This window comes from Callospermophilus lateralis, chromosome 17, assembly GCF_048772815.1.
Source record: "Callospermophilus lateralis isolate mCalLat2 chromosome 17, mCalLat2.hap1, whole genome shotgun sequence".
Taxonomy (NCBI): domain Eukaryota; kingdom Metazoa; phylum Chordata; class Mammalia; order Rodentia; family Sciuridae; genus Callospermophilus; species Callospermophilus lateralis.
The window spans coordinates 45,472,315-45,491,749 of NC_135321.1; the positions used below are offsets into that span (position 1 = coordinate 45,472,315).

Below are 19,435 nucleotides of genomic sequence, written 5' to 3' on the forward strand. Positions count from 1 at the left end.
AAACCACACAAAGCAAAACCATGGATACAGGGGAACTAGTGCACAGGACAGAGACCAGTTCCTCCCTGCCCTGCTACAACCCCTTTCAGAGGACAGAGGCTAGTGCTGGGCAGAGTTTTGAATAATTCATCTGGGCCACTCCACCTAGACTTCCTGTGCTTCTTTTTTACACTCTTCTCCTTGAGTTCTTCTTAGCATTAGCCTTTTCAAAGTCTCACTGCTGTTGCTGGGTAAGTAGGAGGGTTACCCTGGCAAAGGAGACTGGGTGAGAAAATGATATTTTAAAAGCTAAAACTGCATGTGTGAAAGGTAAAGACTCCTGAAATATCATGATGTGTTTGCACATCCACAAGTGGTTTTGTGTAACTAGGACAGAAAGGGCTCCATGATCCAATATGACTGCTCTCCTTGTTTGTTTCTTTGTTTGTTTTCTTATTCTCATCAAAACTGCATTTCACTCAATACAGTTTCTTTCAACTAGCTTAGGGAAAGAAGGTGATCTCACTGAACCAGCTGTCAAACACAGCAGAAGTGACTCAGAACCCAGAGATTCTTCAAGGGTTCACATCTTTAACTGTGTGTTTGTACAAGTGGCGCGCGCGCACACACACACACACACACACACACACACACAGTATAAATACTCTTTTTTTCCCCCGATAATTTCCTCCAAACCCTCCTGATATTCTATAGACAGCTACATTTCTTAAATTTTTTTTTTAAAGAAGACTCTCTGGTTAAGCTAAATGAATAATGAACATTTAACTGGGACATTTTCAGACTGTGCAATAGCTGGGGGTGGGAGGAATGAGCTTTTTTACAAATGTACCTCTGAGTTGAGGAGGATGGAAAAAAATCAACAGATGAGTTTCTTGTCTTTTCCACCAGCTCTCTCAAGTCATTTCTGCTTTTCATAACTTCTCCTTTTCTTGTATTTCTGCATCTAGAGACTCTCCCACAGACTCCAGCAGCAGAGACATGCTGTGTGTGAGCAGCCAAAGTGTTCAGAAGACACGAGCAGCCCACAAGTGCTTCCTGTCCTCCCAAGTACCTGACACGGCTTTGGGCAAAGAAGAGGCTGGGGAGGTCCATGGCCCAGTGTCTCTTACTCACACTTTTGAGTTTTTCCAGGAAGTATCATGGTTTGTACTGGGCTCAACATCTTGCATAAGGCCAGAGGATCAATACTTCAGCCTTTGTAGGCCACAGAGTCATAACTATTTATTTTCACAGTTGTGGTATACAATCAGGCATAGACAATACATAACCAAATGAGTACAGCTGTGTCCCAGTAAAACTTTATTGACAAAAATAGGCAATTGGCCCAATTTGGCACATGGGCCACAGTCTACCCACACCCAGGGTTAAACCTTTATAGTGATACTGGCTCCACAGTCAACATGCTCACAAAATAAGGCCACACATCATATGGCTTTCCCCTGTATGCCATAAACTGCTAAGCAATTTAGGATTTATACACTTTACACATGATACTTCCCATGAATTTTTCTTGCTTTTAATTTTTAATAACATTTTCACCATTTTATAAAGTAAACTGGAAAAGATAAACCACAATTCATAATACTGGTCTACATCCAATCCTTATTTATTCATACATATTTATCACCAGTGAATATTTCATAATAACCATTATATGCTTCTTTTTTTCTTTTTTCCAGCACTGAAGATTGACCTCAGGGTTTCACACGTGCTAAGCACATACTCTAATATGCTTACTTTAGTTGACAATGATTCGATATGACTTTTTAATAATACCCACAGCTAGAAATCAGTAATAGTATTACCAGAGTAAGAACTGCAGAGAAGAAGCCCTTTAAGGTCAGAAAGGATGCCAAAAATAAAAGCAGGAGATGGCATGTGGCTGCAAGAGGAAGGAGGCAGACTCACGACCTGAAACAAAAACTGCAAAGCTCACTGGGACCGGGGTCCCCAAACATCTCTCATGGCTCAATGCGCTGTACCTCTCTTACATGCAAAGGAATATTTCAAGCTGTAAAGAGAAAACGATGGTGAGAGTAGGACTCAGAAGCCCCAAGGAGCCAAGTGTTAATTATGGATGTGACCTCCACAAGATGGACAGTGGTCATGGGGAAAGTGAGTTGACTAGACACCAAACAGCCAAGTAACTCTAAGAAGCAGCACCGACTCAAGCAGTGGTAAGAAATTAACACACACCAAAAAACACTCAACACAAAACAGTACCCATCGGCCTGCAGTTATTACTATAAGTCCACAGGCACTTTCACATCTCCATGTGGGTTTTCCACTGTTTCCTCTCCTAGACTTGGGTTAAGCCTCACCATCCCTCACATTCTCTTCCATCCCTCCCAATTCCTCCTCTTTCACTTGACTTACTTCTATCCCATCATGAAGCTCAAGCATCATTTCCTCTGCAAAAATTCCTTCTGATTGGGCAAGAAGTTGCTTCTCTCTGGTCCTATAACAGCCTGTGGCTATGTCTCCCAGCCTCCCTACTGTCAATCTTACCTACTGTCAATCTTACATAGGGCACAACACCTAAAAGTCTGGCATCCTCTTGTGCACTTCACCTATGGTCTGTCTTATCATGTGCCTGAGTACGTGACACACAAGCCTGAAGCAACTTGTATCAGTCAGCTTTTCATGACTGTAGTGAAATACCTGACACAGGCTACTTATAAAGAAAAGGAAATTTATTTAGCCTAGTGTTCTGGAGATTCAAAGTCCAAGATAAGCTAGGCCCCATTGGTTTGGCCTCTTGTAAGGTCAGCAGATGGCAAGACATCATGGTGGGAGCTTGTATAGGAAGAATCACATCTCAGAATTACACAGAAAATGCACGGGCTGGCTAGGCATGCTCTTTTGACAAGAACCTTTTCACAAGAACTACCAAGATGACACATGAGAAATACCTCATGTGCCCAATGACCTCAGAACTGCTCCTTAGGCCCCACATTCTACAGGTTCTATCGCCTTCCAATAGTGTCATCCTGGGGACCAAGTCTTTTACAACAGTATGGACCTTTGGGGACTCAAACCATGCTCACAAAAGCACAGCACAAGTCTGTCCTGATCTCTGGGAAGACATCTCTAAGTGCACGACAGAGGCTCAGGGCCAACAACAGGGCAGTCACTCACTACATTATTCCTGTAGAAATAAGAGAATTTCAACTACAGCCTTATTGAATATCTCAAAAGAAGGTCTCTGCGGTGCATATACTTCCAATTCCTATATAAATGATATCTGAATTATGCAATTCAGACTTTCCACAAATTCGGAATGGCCTTCATGATAAGCTGTTTCTACAAAGTGACCACTTCTCCTTAGGTCACTATTCTGTAAAATTTTTTATCCCAGTAACATGGCAAGAGAAAATGACCTTCTTGATGTAATAAAAATGTAACTGTTACACTAGACACAAAATACTTCTTTGTTAAACTATAACAATAAGACTTCAGGAAGTTTACAAGTAAGGGGAGTGAGCCTGAAGGGGGGGTCCCTGTGAAATGGCAATCATGAAAAGAAGATGGAGCTGGTCATTGGGTTATCTATCCCTCTTCCACAGATGAACTGAGCTAGAGGTGTTTCTTGAACACTTACAAGACATCAATGCTAAGCTTCCAGGAGGTCATTCACCATTAAGACAGGAAGCTATCCGATGCATAACAGGGTCTTATATCTTCCGGACATAATGTGTGAAGTGAGCTTTAAATATAAGACACTCACACAAAAGGCATTTTGTCTTGTACTCAAACTACAGTCACGTATAGAACCCAAAACTAGTCGGGAGGCAACAAGTACAGAGCTAATGAGCAACTGCTGAGTGCTTAGACTGTGCCAGATTCAACAACTGTGAAGTCAGTACTATCACTGCTACTCTCATTGTATAGGCAAGGAAGCATATTTTGAGCGACTAAAGTCAGCAGACACAAAAGCGGCAAAACTAGGATTTGAGCCCTGGTTGCTGGATGCCAGTTCCTGAGCAGATCTTTATGCAACTGTGCTTCCCAAAGCACGAATGAACGAGAAGCGTATTTTGGAGGTGGAAAGAATGCAAGGACTTTTCACATCATAAACATCAGATGAAGCAAGGGAAAGCTGACAGGAGAATGCTGTCACAGTCATCTGTCCCTTCCCTCCTCCCACTCCAAGAAAAGCTTTTGAACATTGCTGGAAAATAAGGTCATGGGGCAGACAACAAAATATAATAACCAGATAGAATGGTAAAAATCAAAAAGTCCCTGATTTAGAACCACAATGATTAAGCCCATGCTAACACTGAGTCTCAGGTCCCTTGTTATAAAATTGTCATAAGATACACCTCTTTTGTTGTTCTAAGAACAGTGAGAACAGATAAGGATATGTGGGTAGCACATGTGCTTGGCAGAGAACAGGTATTATTTTTTCTTCTTCTTTATCTTCAGTTCCCATTTGGAAATATAAGCATACAACACAGGGTCCCCTGGTTACACAGGGGACGTCTTCCCTGGAAACTCCCCCCTCCCTCACCCACAGAGAAATAGCATTCAAGGTGTGTCTCTCTGTTGTTGGCCTGAAAGTGTGTGTTCTGCCCTCTATTGACAGTGCATAAAACCAGATGAGACAAAATTTTCATGCTTTCAACATAACAGCAACTGCACCAGGAGGTTTAAATATGTAAATGTACAGAAGGAAAAAAGACCACGGAAATAACTATTGCAAATTTCAAAGCAAGAATTGAAATATGCAAGTACCTAGACCAGCAACTACAGAGAATAAATGTGACTCTCTAGACTTTCTCCATTCCTCTCCCATACAATGCAAACTGGTAGTCAGAAAGTCATATGAAACATTCAGACCTTTTTTTCCCATGAAATACATTTTCAGAGGGCTAAAAAAAAGAGATATTGTGGGACAAGTAAATCTTTTAAATTCTCCGTCAACAGCCTTTGATGAAACTATGGCTTGGCACCAGACTTGTATGTTTCACAAATAAAATATTCTGAGAAAAGCTTAGGTGTGTTCATTTTCAGACCAAAAGTGAGGGTGGGGGGTGATCAGCTGACTTAAAAGTAAAATACCTTTAGCAAAAAGTTCTAAGGTATTTGTTTTGGCATTAAGAATGTGGCAGCTTCCCAAGCTTGGAGGTTTGAAACTTTAGGTGTTCCCCCTCGCCTCATTTTCTTACACACTGTGGCTCTCCCTCACAACATATTATGGTCCTCTCATTTCAACACACCATGAGGTCTAGAAAAGTGAGAAGCATATGGCCCTAAAACATGTTCCGGAAAGTTGCTAATCAACATTCTTATGGCTTGTCAATACTAACATGACAAATCACAAACTTGCTTCCTAAACAAGAAAACGTAGGCTTTTGGTCCCCAGTCAAAGGAAGGCTTCTCCCACGTCCACTGAAAGCTAGCTACCAGGCTTCAGTTCTTTCATTTATATTTCTTTAAAAAATTAACTGAATTCACGTGTTTCCCCTTCTAAAGCGTTTTTAAAAATCCCTCCATTTTCTTCTTCCTTCCTTTACATTAGAGGAATTCTTCATTAACACGCTCGCTTGAAAGGCATTAGAAACTCATTTCAGGGACTTAGTTTTTGGAAGAGCGGCAGAGAAAGGAGCGGGCAGAGTTGGGTTAAAATTGTTAAATTCCTGCACGGCATGACAACTATGCATGCGTCCTCAAACAATGAAAGTGTCTGGAATGCACGGGGATGCAAAGCAATGCCAGGCGCAACAAACAGGCACTATGCAGCTGCTGTACTTGGTGTCACAAAGGCTGCCCCGCCAGCACGCGAGCCGGAGTCACCCCGCAGCTCCCGGCTTGCAGCTGCCTCAAAAGCATCGGGCCCTAAACCCAGCCCACTCGGGACACGACAACCGCTGAGACAGGAGCAAACACTGGACACACCTCGGAGGGCAAGGCGGGGAGAAAGTGAAGGGAGCCTGCAGGAGAGCGGGGAGACGCGCGGCAGGTCCCGGGGAGGACAACGGAGCGGGGGTGGGGTGAAAAGGGAGGATGTGGCAAAGGCGCAGAAGCGCCAACTGCAGATCAGGCCCCGGGAGGCGACGCGGGGACCGGGAATTAGCGGCAGAGGGGAAGAAGAGAGGGGGAGTCTGGGGACCAGCCGCAGGTCCCAGCGCGTAAGCCCGCCACGAGGTCGCGCGGCCGGTACAAGGGAGCAGGGGCTCAGCGGTCACCTGTATTGTTTGAAAAGCTGGTCCGACTCCCTAAAGCCGTTGTTGAGCAGCATGTTGATGCCGGCCAGGGCCAGCTCCGCGTCCTGCAGGGGAGCCGCCGCGGCGTCCGAGTCTCTGTCGTCCCGCCGCCGCGGCCGCTGCTGCTCCGAGCCAGCCATGGGCGCGCGAGGCCCGGCCCTGGGCCGAGGCGAGGTCCGGAGGCAGCTGCTGCGGGCCCACGCGCGCCCGGAGCCCGGCTCTACCTGCCCGGAGCAGAGCCGAGCGGGCGGCAGGGGAGGGGACAGGAGGGGAGGGACGCGGAGCGAGGGAGGAGCCGCGGCCGGGCTGCGGCGCGCGGGGAACGTGGGCGCCTGGCCGCCGCCGCCCGCCGCCGCGGGGTATTACTCAGCAGCCACCCGCCCGCTCTTCTCGCTCCCTCCGAAACGGGCGGCCCGCACGGGTACCGGAGCCGAATCCGTTTCCGGGTGGCTCAAACCCCGAGGAGCCGGTCCCCGAGAGACTGTCGCCTCCGCTTCCTGCAGCCCCCGCGCCCACGCCCAGAACCAGCACGCCCAGGCTGCCCCCACCCACTCAAATGTCTGCAAAATGCCGGGACCTTCGACCCTCCAGTGAAACCACCGGACCCGAGAGCCAGGGTAGAGTCAGGGGCTCGGGAAGGACCAGCGGATTTGAGGAGGGACGGGAACTCTGGGCTGCAGCGAGTAGGGCGCGGTTGGAGACCAGGTGGCCTTGGCTTTGGCTGAGTGCCTAAAACCTGGGGTAGCCAGTACCTGCGACCCCCAACTTCACCCCAGGGCCGCTAGGATCACAGCAGCCAATACCCGACGAGGTGGGCACGGGGGCGGGGCCTCTGGACACCAGCGCGGGAGACTAAGGGCAGAGCTCTCAGATCAGGGTCCCACCTACTGGGACCCCCACCAGCATTAGAGCAGTGGAGAAACAGAGGCCCCTATGCCACCACAGCTAAATATTTAAAAGTTATGGATTAAGTTGTTACGGTGTGTTCTGTTTTCACCCTGATTATTATACTTTCCATACCAGTGGAACAGAAAAGCTGAGGTTTTTATGTGACCAAAAGTCAGCAAAATGTCGGTGACAATTTAAGCATCGTTCTATTGGTCTCACTGTGTGATAGTTTGGTAATGTCTGGATCCTAATATAGGGACAATTCATATACCATTCATATGTTTATCCATGTTTTTCTATAAGTTTATGTTTCTCTCCTTTAGCAAGATCACTAAATATACCTTTACTTTATAAAGATTTCATTCTTAATTCCAAATCAGACCACCTTTCCTGAATCATTGTAGTTCTTAGAATGTAGTTCACTAAGTTCAATTTGGAGAAACTTTGCATTAAGCAGAAACTTTGCTTAAGCATATACAAAGGAGTTGTTTTTAAAAATTAAGGCAATACTCAGGTTTAGAAATAGCCCATACATTTTAGATATCATTCCTATAGTATAATGAGATCAATAAGATAAATGATCACAGAAATGTTGCAACATAACTTAAATTCATTATACACATTGTTTTCACTTAGAGTATTTCTAACATTCATCTATACAAATGCAAGAGCAATATGTATTGCTACCATTCCTTTGTTGTTTGTTTTTGGTTTTGTTGTTGTTTTGTTTTTGAGACAGAGTCTCACTATGTTGCCTAGGATGGCTTTGGACTCAAGCAATCCTCCTGCCTCAGCTGCCAGAGTGGCTGGGACCAGAGTGGCCCACACCAGTTCCTCCAGCCCAATGTCCTATGCAACTGTTGCAAAACCATGCTAATTCTTGAGTACATCTGGAACCACAAATTGGAACACCAAAAGAAGCAAGAAAATGAATGCTTCTCATGGTTGAGAAATAATACTTTGCATTACAGAACTCATTTTGTTTATGCTGAGAAGAGGGATTTCATAAATTGACCCTTTTTATGTTTTTACATAAAAATGTTAATGTGTCTACATAAAATTGTTTTCATCTCAAATATTAATGATGTCATAGTCCTTCATGGCATTCAGAAACTGTAACTTTTTGTTTTTAGGACATTGTGTAAAGAAGAGAAGTGTTTTTTTAGGACCTAAATGGTATTCATGGTAAGAATTGCTGTGGAGGGTCATACATCCCACCAAGCCAAGACTGAGTACCAGAGTGACAGAGGTACTCAGGTGTTCTTTAATAAATTTATGTGTCTGTGTTGATTAGCAGGGCCTTCTAAAACAGGTCTTAGGGACTATCCTTCTTACTGAAGCCCACATGAGGCCCCTGGCCATACATTACCAGTAACTATGGTTGCTGCCAGTCTGACCAGGTGCTTACCATTTACAGGCTTCCTGAACTTTGGTTCTGGAACCATCTCCAGCCCTCAATCCCCAAAATAATCTAGCCAACAAGGGAGGGAAGCCGAGAGCACAATAGGAGATGGCTTGCCTTCCCCCAAGTGGGGAAGGTGGTCAAGCAGAGTCATCTATGTTCCCATTACTGGGAAAAGAGGCAGGGGAAAGAACTTGAGGAATTGGTGACTCCATGAGCATTGTTAACAAGTTGTATTTGGGGGCCTATAGCTGAGAATGGGGAAAGGGGTAAGCAAAGTCAAAACAAACTTTGTGGGATTAGCTCTGCCTCGAGGACCCAGCACAGTGGGTTATGCAGACTTAGGGATATTTAACTGTCAAATCCCTGGGGCAAGGTCCAGCACAGCAGCCCAGCTCCCCATCACAGGTAGGGGAGGGGTGGTTGTGGATATAGGGATAACTACTGTGAAATATAGACCAGGTCTGTAAAGTTAGATTTCGTCAGGGACAAAACAATTAGATTCATTTTGTCATCATGAATGGATGTTTGTAAATATTTGCTCCATGCTAAGGGATACAAAGAACATTCACAATGGGCCCCCAAATCCTAAGGAAGAGAACACATGGACCAGTGATAATTGTGGCAGCTGTAGTTGGTATGGACAAAGTCCACCTAGCAGGTGGGGAATTAAGACTGTTTTCTTCCATAGATAATTGGATATTGAAGAGGTTGTGGTATGTACAACATATAAAAGGAAGAAAAATCTAGATTACTAACACTGTAGGCCATCATACATTTGACAATGTGAGAGTCTCAGCACCTTCCTACAAAGCTAACACAGTCTTCAGTGCACTTGGCTTCAGAAAAATGGGATTTATCCAAGTGTTTGCTTTAGAAATTGAAGAGAAAGAGGCAAAAAGGAGAGAAGAGAGGAAGGAGGTAAAGCTAGCAAATGGAGGAAAGAACCCATTTCCTTTCTGCAAACCCCTTGTGGGTATTGCCACTATTTCATGGTTCTGTGTCTGATTTCATTATGAAAATGAAACTGCAAGTCCAAATATCAGGAAATGGGTTTTAGACCTGTATGTTATCATTTATATGGTAAATATTTCAAAAGTTGTTTTGGTTGCAAGTAACAGAATAATCTGACTCAAACTGTCCTAGAAAAGCAATTTTTTTGATCACGTATAGGGGGTTTCAAAATGAGGTTATATCCAAGGTTCCAACCCAGTGACTAAGACCAAGTTTTTCCCCTCCATCTCTTACCTCTGTCCCCTGGGTGCTTGACAGGTCTCTTCTCAGATAGGCCCTCCTCTTTGGGTCCCAAAAGTAGCTTCTAGAAGTTCCTGGGACTACTTGCATGCCAGTCAAATGACAGGGAGGCATCACTTCTCTAATAGCTTAATCATTATTCCCTAGTTGAATCTCACTGGCTTTGATTGACAGCCTTTGGTAAGGTGTCCATCTTTAAACAGTTGCCATGACTAGGAGGGAGGGATCATGCTGAATGACTTAGCCAGAGCCACCAGGACTTGAGGTGGTAAAACCAACTTCACTCAAACTACCTGGCTGGGAAATACCAAGTCTCTTAGGAAGAGGCAGGTAGATAATGGATGTCAGAAAGATAACCAGTAAACATCCTCTACCCTTGTCTCCACAAGCCTGTTTTGAGTTTTGAGAATCATATTGTAAAAGCATTTAGAGAATAAAGTTCCTTAAAAAAATTTAACTCTCTGTTCATGTTCTTGATTATTTCCTTTGCTGTAAAGAAGCTTTTTAATTAGATAAAATCCCATTTATTGATTCTTGACTTTACTTCTTGTGCTTTAGGAGTCTTGTTGAGGAATTTGGTTCCTAAGTCAACATGATGGAGATTTAGGCCTACATTTTCTTCTAGTAGGTACAGGGTCTCCAGTCTAATGAGTAGGTCCTTGATCCATTTTAAGTTGAGTTTTGAGCAGGGTGAGAGATAGGGGTCTAATTTTCATTTTATTACATATGGATTTCCAGTTTTCTCAGCACCATTTGTTGAAGAGGCTATCTTTTCTCTAACGTGTTTATGGAGCCTTTGTCTAGTATAAGATAACTATTTATGTGGGTTTGTCTCTGTGTCTTCTATTCTGTGCCATTGGTCTTCATGTCTGTTTTGGTGTCAATACATTTTTGTTACTATGGCTTTGTAGTATACTTTAAGGTCTGGTATCGTGATGCCTCCCTGCTTGACTTTTCTTGCTGAGGATTGCTTTGGCTATTCTGGGCCTCCTATTTTTCCAAGTGAATTGTATGACTGCTTTTTCTATCTCTATGAAGAATGTCATCAGAACCTTAATAGGAATTACATTGAATCTGCATAGTACTTTTGGTAGTATGGCCATTTTGACAATATCAATTCTACCTATCCATGAACATGGGCGATCTTTCCATCTTCTAAAGTCTTTTTCAATTTCTTTGTTTAGTGTTCTGTACTTTTCATTGTAGAGGTCTTTCACCTCTTTTATTAGCTTGAGTCCCAACTATTTTATTTTCTTTGAGGCTATTGTGAATGTGGGATAGTTTTCCTAATTTCTTTTTCAGTTGATTCATCACTGATGTATAGGAACACAACTGATTTATGGGTGTTTGATTTTATATCCCGCTACTTTGCTGAATTCATTTATGAGCTCAAGAGTTTTTCTGATGGAGCATTAATCTTCAGGATATATAAAAAATTCAAAAACTTAACATGAAAAATAATAATTCAATCAATAAATGGGAAAAGGAACTGAACAGACACTTCACAGAAAAAGAAATAAGAATGGCCAATAAATATATGGAAAAAATGTTCAAAATCAGTAGCAATTGGAGAAATGGTGGGTCCACAGGGGTCCACCTGGTTGTTTCCCCAGCTGGATCTGTGTCACCCAAGCTGCCCTGGAGACCACAGCAGGCATGGTGGGGCAGGAAACCATCCCTCTTCTGCCTAGACACCTCCTCCTCTGCCTTTCCTCAAACTGAATATCTGCTGGACTGCAGGAGGGGCTTACAGGAGGTTTACTAGGGATGTTGTTCTGCTCCTGTATAGATTCAGGCAGAAAACTGGGGAAGAAGTCATTGTGTCCTCTGCCTTGACGGGGGTGTCTCTGAGTGGGAATGGCATCCTCTCTTGATCTTTAGGTGGTGTCTCATTTATGTTCTCCTTTCTCCCCACTTAGGCTTCTCTTTAACCCATCTTCTATTCCTTTTTTTTATTGATATTCCTTGTTTTGTGGATTTACTGTAACCTCCTTCCTCTTTATAGAAATAGACAAGTCTCCTGGTCCCTTGACCTCTTCCCATATTGCAGTCTCTGGCGAATGTCTCTGTCTTCTTTGTCCATGACAGTTGTTTTGTAGAAGGAAAAAATGTCCTGGCATTCAAGATTCGGGTCTGCTGAGTCCCTCGGGAGGGAAGTGAATAGGAATTCTGGTCCTATGGGTGAGAAAGAGGAGAGGTGTCTAAAAGTATAGCAGGACCCAGTATGTGCAGCGGCAGGGATTTTCCTGGATTATCTAAAACCTGACATATCTTGCTATTATGATTAATTTCTGTCTAGATTCCATATTTTCACCTAAGCCAGAGATTTATTTTCCTTTTGTTCTTGCAGCTACCTTATTTCTTACCACCAATTCTGGCCTTATTAAGCCAAGATTATTAATTCTTTTCTACACTGATGAAAGACAAAGGCCACCCCTCCAGCTGTCCTTTAATCTCTGAGCTTCTCCCCTGACTGCAGGAGGAAGAAGGAAGTACTTGACTGGTCACCTGATCACACAGGTGTGGGAACAGCAGGAACATTGGAATTTACTTCTCTGATTTATTTCCAAGTCTTAAAGCGTAGGCAGATCTCAGCGAGGCATAGAGGTGAATGCCTATAAGCCCAGCAAAGCTCAGGAGGCTGAGGCAGAAGGAGCACAAGTTCAAAGCCAGCCTCAGCAACTTAGTGAGGCCCTAAGCAACTCAGCAAGATCCTGTCTCTAAATAAAATTAAAAAAAAAGGGCTGGGTGTCGGGAGCCACTCTGGGCAGGAGCTATGTACCCACCTTTAAGTCCTGAGTAAAGAGGTACTGAACTGAGGCAATGCAATTGGACCTTACCTCTGCTCGGATAAGAGAGGTGCAGCTCCAGGAGTGGGCGTCACCTGGTGGGGTTGGATTACACCCATTTGTTTGTTGTAACCCCATCCCTTGCCTCCCCAATAAAACCCAGGTTCAAGGCTTGCTTCTTCTCTTTTCTTGCCTGCCTTGCCCGCCTTGTGGGATCTGTGGCTGAGGAGCAGTCACTAAACCCAAAAAGGTACTGTGTCTGTGTCTTTATTTAGTCAGCCAAAATTCACTTGGAGTGTCCCTGATTGATTTAGTCACGTGTCCCTGCAGCTGGGGACATGGCTCAGTGGTTGAGTGCCTCTGGGTTCAATCTCCTGTACAAAAAAAAATTTTAAAAAAGTGTAGGCAGATTTCCTTAGACAGTCCAGAGCATACCATAGGTGCTCAATACTTCTAACACCTGTCTGTATGCTGTATGGTAAAGAGGAGCTACCAAGAGAGTGAGCTGGAAGCACAGGATGGGGGAGATTTTTTTTTTCTTTTTTAAAGAGAGAGAGAGGACTTTTAAATATTTATTTCCTTTAATTTTCGGCGGACACAACATCTTTGTTTGTATGTGGTGCTGAGGATCAAACTCGGGCTGCACGCATGCCAGGCGAGCGCGCTACCGCTTGAGCCACAACCCCAGCCCTGTTGATGGACCTTTATTTCATTCATTTATATGTGGTGCTGAGAATCGAACCCAGTGCCCCATACATGCTAGGCAAGTGCTCTACCACTGAGCCATAGCCCCAGCCCCAGGATGGAGGATATTGAGTCAAAAGTCTAAACATGGTCATGACCCTGTTCTCACAATGCATTAACTTTTTGACCCAGGACAAATTCATTCAGTCTCTTTCAGCCTTAGATTCCTCACTTACATTTATGAAGACAATCAGTAAATTCACAGCAAGAAAATAAAATGGTGGACAAGTAAAAATATTCTATTAAACTCTAATACTAAGATCTTATCTGAATCCATATAATTTGTTTTCTAATATTAATTAAAGACAGTGGATCCTTCTGTTCATATATTTACTTGTCAACAGTATCATCTTGAAATACACAGCTCATAGAAATCTGTGCAATTAAATAACCAGATGCATCATACAGAGATAATAAAACTGTTTCTAATACAAACAAGCCATGTTTGCTATTATTAATGCAGCCTGAGCAAGAAGTGCAGATTTTCTGCAGAATGTAGAAAACATATAAAGCAAAAATGTCTACATTTTTTGATTCTTCATTTGGGTTTGAATTATTTCTGCTGCTTTTATAATCTATGAATATGGACTTGACACTGTCTGAAGGGTTAGACAAGGAAATAGAAAATATTTAGTATGAAGATTTTTAAATGCATCTCTATGTCATGTGTGTATAGCAAATTTTGCAATCAACTCTTGCTAATCTTTCCAAAGAAAGATGCATTGCTAATATAAAACAATGCCTTGTTCATAAATCACTTGAGTTTTGCTCTAGAATCAGGTTAGCAGTCTGGTGTCCCCACCTAGAATTATGTTCCACTGAAATCCCCTACAGCAAGCAATTTAAGGAACCAGTTGAAGAAGTTTTCTCTCAGTGCAGATAATCCACACAGTATTACCTATGCAAATGCACAGACAGCCTGAAGCTGAGAAGCCAGACAATTGATTTTCCCCAGGACATTCATAGAGTATCCCCACTGTGTCAGGAATAGGGTTGCATGCTGGCTATAGTGATAAAACTGCAAGACCCTTGCCTAGAGAAGCTCACTGCTGATAAGACCTATAGACAGATACTTATTCATAATATAATATGGTGTCATAGTAGAGCTAAGCAAAGTTGGTCAGAATCCATTTAATTCCTGGATTTACAGTCATGCATTGTTTAGCAATAGGGATACATTCCGAGAGCTGTGTTGCAAGCAATTTCACTGTTGCTCAAATATCATAGAGTTCACATACATAAACCTAAAGTTAGTCTCCTACATGGCTGGACTGTATGGTATAGCCTATTGCTCCTAAGCTACAAATCTGTACAGCATGTTATGGTATTTAATACTGTAGGTAATGCTGTAACACAATGGTAAGCATATCTAAACATATCTAAACAGGTTTGCTTACCAACAGCATTGCTACAAACATACAAGTAACGTATTACCCTATGACCTTGCAATGACAATGACATCATTAGATAACAGGGATTTTCCAGCTCCATTATAATCTTGCTGGACCACTGTCAGATATGTGGTCTGTCATTGGCCAAAAAATGACTATACTTAATGTTATCTCTCTAAATGACTATAATAAGTATACATTTTATAAATTGATGTTCACTGATGTTATGTTAATTTGTTCATTCTTCAACCTTTGGAGTTCACTTCTGGGCCACTCCAGATCACTTGTCTCAGTATTTTATATCCAGTTTTTGACTTTTGAAATCCAAAACAATGTTGATGAGTTTGAATTCCCCCATAAGCCATCCAAGTGAACTCATCACTATTTTTATCGCTTTCACTTCTGCTTTCAAAAGAAGATCTACAACATCATGGTGTGTGCGTATATGACAATGAATTCCACTAATATATATAATCACAATGCACCAATTAAAAACTTTTAAAAAAGAAGATCTATAACATTCAAACATCAGATAAAAATGTAAATTAATTTTGGAATACAATTCCAGTAGACAGGTGAAGAAATAATAACTTAAAGAAAGCATTTAGAGTCTCCCAAGGTCTGTAAAAGAGGAAATATCTGTTACAGTATATATTTTATAGTTGTTTTAAAAAATTCTACTGGGCAAGTTCACTCACCCTAAGGAGGGTACATATATGTGCACACACACACATAATACATATGTTAAATCTCACCTTTTAAAAAATTCCAAAGTTAGATAATGGTAATGGTTCCATAGTTTGTAAATATACCACAAGCTATAGAGTTTTACACTTTCAGTGGTGAGTTTTACATTATATATAATTACATATATCATAATGCTGTCAATTTTAAAAAGCTTTAAGTCCTTCTAAACCATGACACACAGATGGTAACTCCTGGAAAGCATAGGGGCTCTTGACTCTTTGTGAACAATAGCCTGATTCCTTACCTTAGTATATATTTGAGAAATATTGTATTAATAAATGAGTGAATCATAACTGAATGTATGATTTTCATAGCAAGTCATTTTATATTCTTGCATATAAATGGTTGTACTATTAAACATAAAGATACATATTTGAACATTTAAACATTAAACATAAAGATACATAAATTTTAAAAAGTATTTCATATAAATCTTAAGAAATTCTATGCATTCTAGGGCTAGGGGTGTGTAGCTCAGTGTAGAGCACATGCATATGCCAGGCCCCAAGTTCAACCCCAAGCACCAAAAAAAAAGTGGGTGGGGTTGGGGGGAGAGGGATTCCATGCATTTTGTTGGCTAGTGACCTAGATACCTAGCATTTAAAGGAACACCACATGGGTGTAACCAGGTCAGAAGAAGACTGGCTCACATTGAGGGAAGGAAGATGTGGACACTAAGAAGTCACTTTATTTCTAACTCTTGACATTTATTTTTAAATGTGGTTATAAAAGAAGACTCAGAACATTCTGCTGTGTCATGGCTAAAAATACATGTTTCTTCACTTCTTCTCACCCCCTTCACCCTGCCATCTCCTCTGAGATACAAACAGTAAAAACAATGGTATACTATGAGATGATTAAGAGAAAATGAGAACACAGTTTATATCCACAGATAGGGAGATGGAGGCCCAGATAACAGAGGGACTTGTTTCTTCATTTCACAAAGAAGGTTAAAGGACAACTGGACTCAGAAACAATTTTGTTTTAGTATTTAGTATTTGGAAAAGGAGACAGCCTCTGGTAGACTTGCCTCTCACCTCTGAGAGTCTTGCTGTCCCTACATTCCCCCATACTTGCCTGGGGAACTAAAGTGGCCATGTGTAAATAATAAATGTTTTGTTCCTCTCATCTTATGGTAACAATTCTATTATTTGCCTTTGTTTGACTTAGTAACTCGTGCAATTTAAGAAAATTCCTTGTCTTTAAAGAGCTCTTTTCACACCAGTGCCATACAAATAGTCATCAGTACAATAGTGATTCATTCAAATAATGATGCAAAATGGTAGGTTATCCTAGATGTTGTCCAAGATGGCGTCATTTCATTATCCAATACATCAGAAAGGCTGTCATATTTGACCTATAACAAGGGCCAATTCAGTTCAACTGTGTCTTCTTTAAGGACCTACTATGTTTTGGCCAGTAGATGCTAGGTGCTGTGGAAGACAGTTAAATAAGTGCAACCCCTAGATTTGAGAATCTTCTGGTCTAGTGGGTGAGGCAGATGTACCAGCAGATGAATTAATGTGAAGTGGCCATATTCTAGAGGTTTACATTAAGTGCTTTGGGACTATCCAAGAGAGACATTGGTCCAACTAGGGGTTCATGAGGCTTCATATAAAGTGTGTGATGATTGAGCTGAGTCTGAGAGAGAAAGGTGATGTAGCCCAGGCAGAAGGCCCCACATGAGCAATGCTATGAAATAGCAAAAATCTTCAGACAATGTAGTTTTTCTGCAGTCAAGTGGCCCAAGATGAGGCTGGCAAGTGTTCAAGGAAATGGGACTTTCTATGTCTTTCTCCAGAACCTCTGGATGAAGAAGAGCTGAGAAGAAATTGTAAGTAGGGAAATGACCTGGTCAGATATGTGGGTGGATGGAAAATTCACCTGATTTAACATGAAGAGCTAATTTAATGTGAAGAAGACCAGAGACTTACCGGAGGCAACCACAGAAGATCAGAGCACTTGCTACTCCCTCTGTATGTGAAACTGTTAGTTCCCTTTCTATTGCTAGTGACAGAACCCACCCAACTCCAAGAAGCTGCAATGGAAAACATACATCCTGAGACTGTTCACTCAGTGACACCAGGACTCTGCTTCTCTCTCCAGGGTGGCCTTTCTCTCTTGCAGTGGGAGAGCAGGTAATGGGACAATTCTCCATTCTGCAGAGCTATTCCGCCCAGTGCAAATCTAGCATTCCTGCATCTGAAGGTCAAAAGCACTGCCCACCAAGTGGTTTAATAACCCAGAAATACACATTTTTAAAAAAGAGAGAGTCCTGAGAATGGTACTAAAACCATTTATCTAGATTTTCAAGGCCCCTCTTTGGCCATACTTGAGTTTTCTGTACCACCACCAGTCCTTCAAACTCTTAAGTGGCTGCCAGTCAATTGGATCTCTATTAATTCTAAGCTAGGGTGAACATCATAGAGATCTCCAGGTGTAATCTTTTAAGTCCAGATCTCACTCTCTACCTCTGTCAGTTTTCTCCTTTTCTCTTAGCTTTAGAGTTTTTCTCACTTCCGTTTGTATCTACTGTCAAGGATGATTCTGATTAGTTCTACTTGTATTACATGGCAATCCCTGACCCAATCACTGATTGGCTACCCTAAATCCTAGGGGAAGGCTGCAGGGAGGCTGACAGCCCTGCCAAACCCACAAAGAATAGAGGAGACTTTATTTCCAAAGAAAGGAAGGTGGGCACACAATTTGCATGTACCTTGGTGAATGAATGAGCCACAATCCATCAATCAATAAAAACATGGCACACTTCACCCTCCATTGTTGCATTCTGTGGTAAAGAAAAAACTCCCAAACCTACTCTTGCCTCTTTCAAAAATTTTTCCAAAATCATTTGGAAAATGATCTAGTTGAGTAGGACCTAAAAGTAAATGAAGCAAAACTTTGTTTAATGTTTCTTCAGGACAACAATGATAGGATGTTGGTGATGCTGGTGGCAGAACTGAGGTAGTGAGGCTATTACAAACCTGTGGTAGAACAGGGGCTATGGAAAAGGCAGAACATCAAAGGAATGTCAAGGGACAAGGACATCCACCTGCTGAAAGAACATCAGCCAAGCAAGACCAGAAGAGAGGACAAAGGAGACAAACTTTGAGAAATGGTGAGACTCTGCAGTAGACAGATTAGAAGGGCTGTTTTATCCCAGGAAAAATGAGACTATGTTGCGAGCCATCCATGGGGTGTGTGTGTGTGAGCTATGCACATTTGTGCGTATGAGGGAACTGGTCTGGCGTTCTGTGGGTTTTGGGCTGTGTAACGCATGTGTGCCTTTTCTCTTGCTCTGCCCCCAGGCACACACAGCACCTGATATGGGTATGGCTTTCCAAGATGTCAATCAACCTGCTGATCACAAGGCATCACCAAACAAGACTATACACTTTGAAACCCAATCCCTTGCCTTATTTGGGTGGAATATTCTATGCATGATTTTTTCCCCTAAATAAATGGAGGGGTTCAGGGTTTGTTGTCTCTTTTACCTCTTGCCTTCCAGCATGGGAGCTGACACCTGAGGTTTCCGATCCGTCTCTGACCCCTGAAAAGGTATTTCTATGTTTGTGTGGTTTGCCTGGCCAACTGGTGACAAGACTGAATATCTAAAACCAAGAAAGAGGTTATTGGTTCCTAAAGGTGTTTCTCAGATCTTGGCCCAGATCCAGTGGCCTGAGGTCAGCGATTTTCTATCTGAACCTAAGCCATGGTGACCTGGGATTCAGGTAGGCCACAACCTTGCTTCTCCAGACATATCGTGTCAAATAGAAACACTAGAGGGGATCAGCATTAAGACAGTACCACAAGTTGCTATGGGAAACCCCTTGACTAGGCAGCCAAGGCCATCAAGAGCCATGTGGAAGATACTAAGCCACCTGTTTTCACGCACTAACCATTGGTCAAGATAACCTGGCGAAGGCAAGGCAACTGTGTAAGGTTTTACTTCCAGATCTGTCTAAATTTCTCAATCCAGGTAAGTTCTAGAATTACAGAATCTCAAAACTGGTT

At 42.4% G+C, this 19,435-nt stretch overlaps 1 protein-coding gene across 1 annotated transcript in view; it reads right to left on the bottom strand.

Moving 5' to 3' along the window:
* Ttc39c (tetratricopeptide repeat domain 39C) overlaps positions 1-6,418 on the bottom strand; it is a 96,194-nt gene extending 89,776 nt beyond the window's left edge. The window contains exon 1 of the mRNA XM_076837070.1: positions 6,189-6,418. Within this exon, the coding sequence (XP_076693185.1) occupies positions 6,189-6,346 (158 nt within the window). The 5' untranslated portion in view covers positions 6,347-6,418. The remainder of the gene's footprint in view (positions 1-6,188) is intronic.
* Between the last annotated feature and the right edge of the window lie 13,017 nt (positions 6,419-19,435).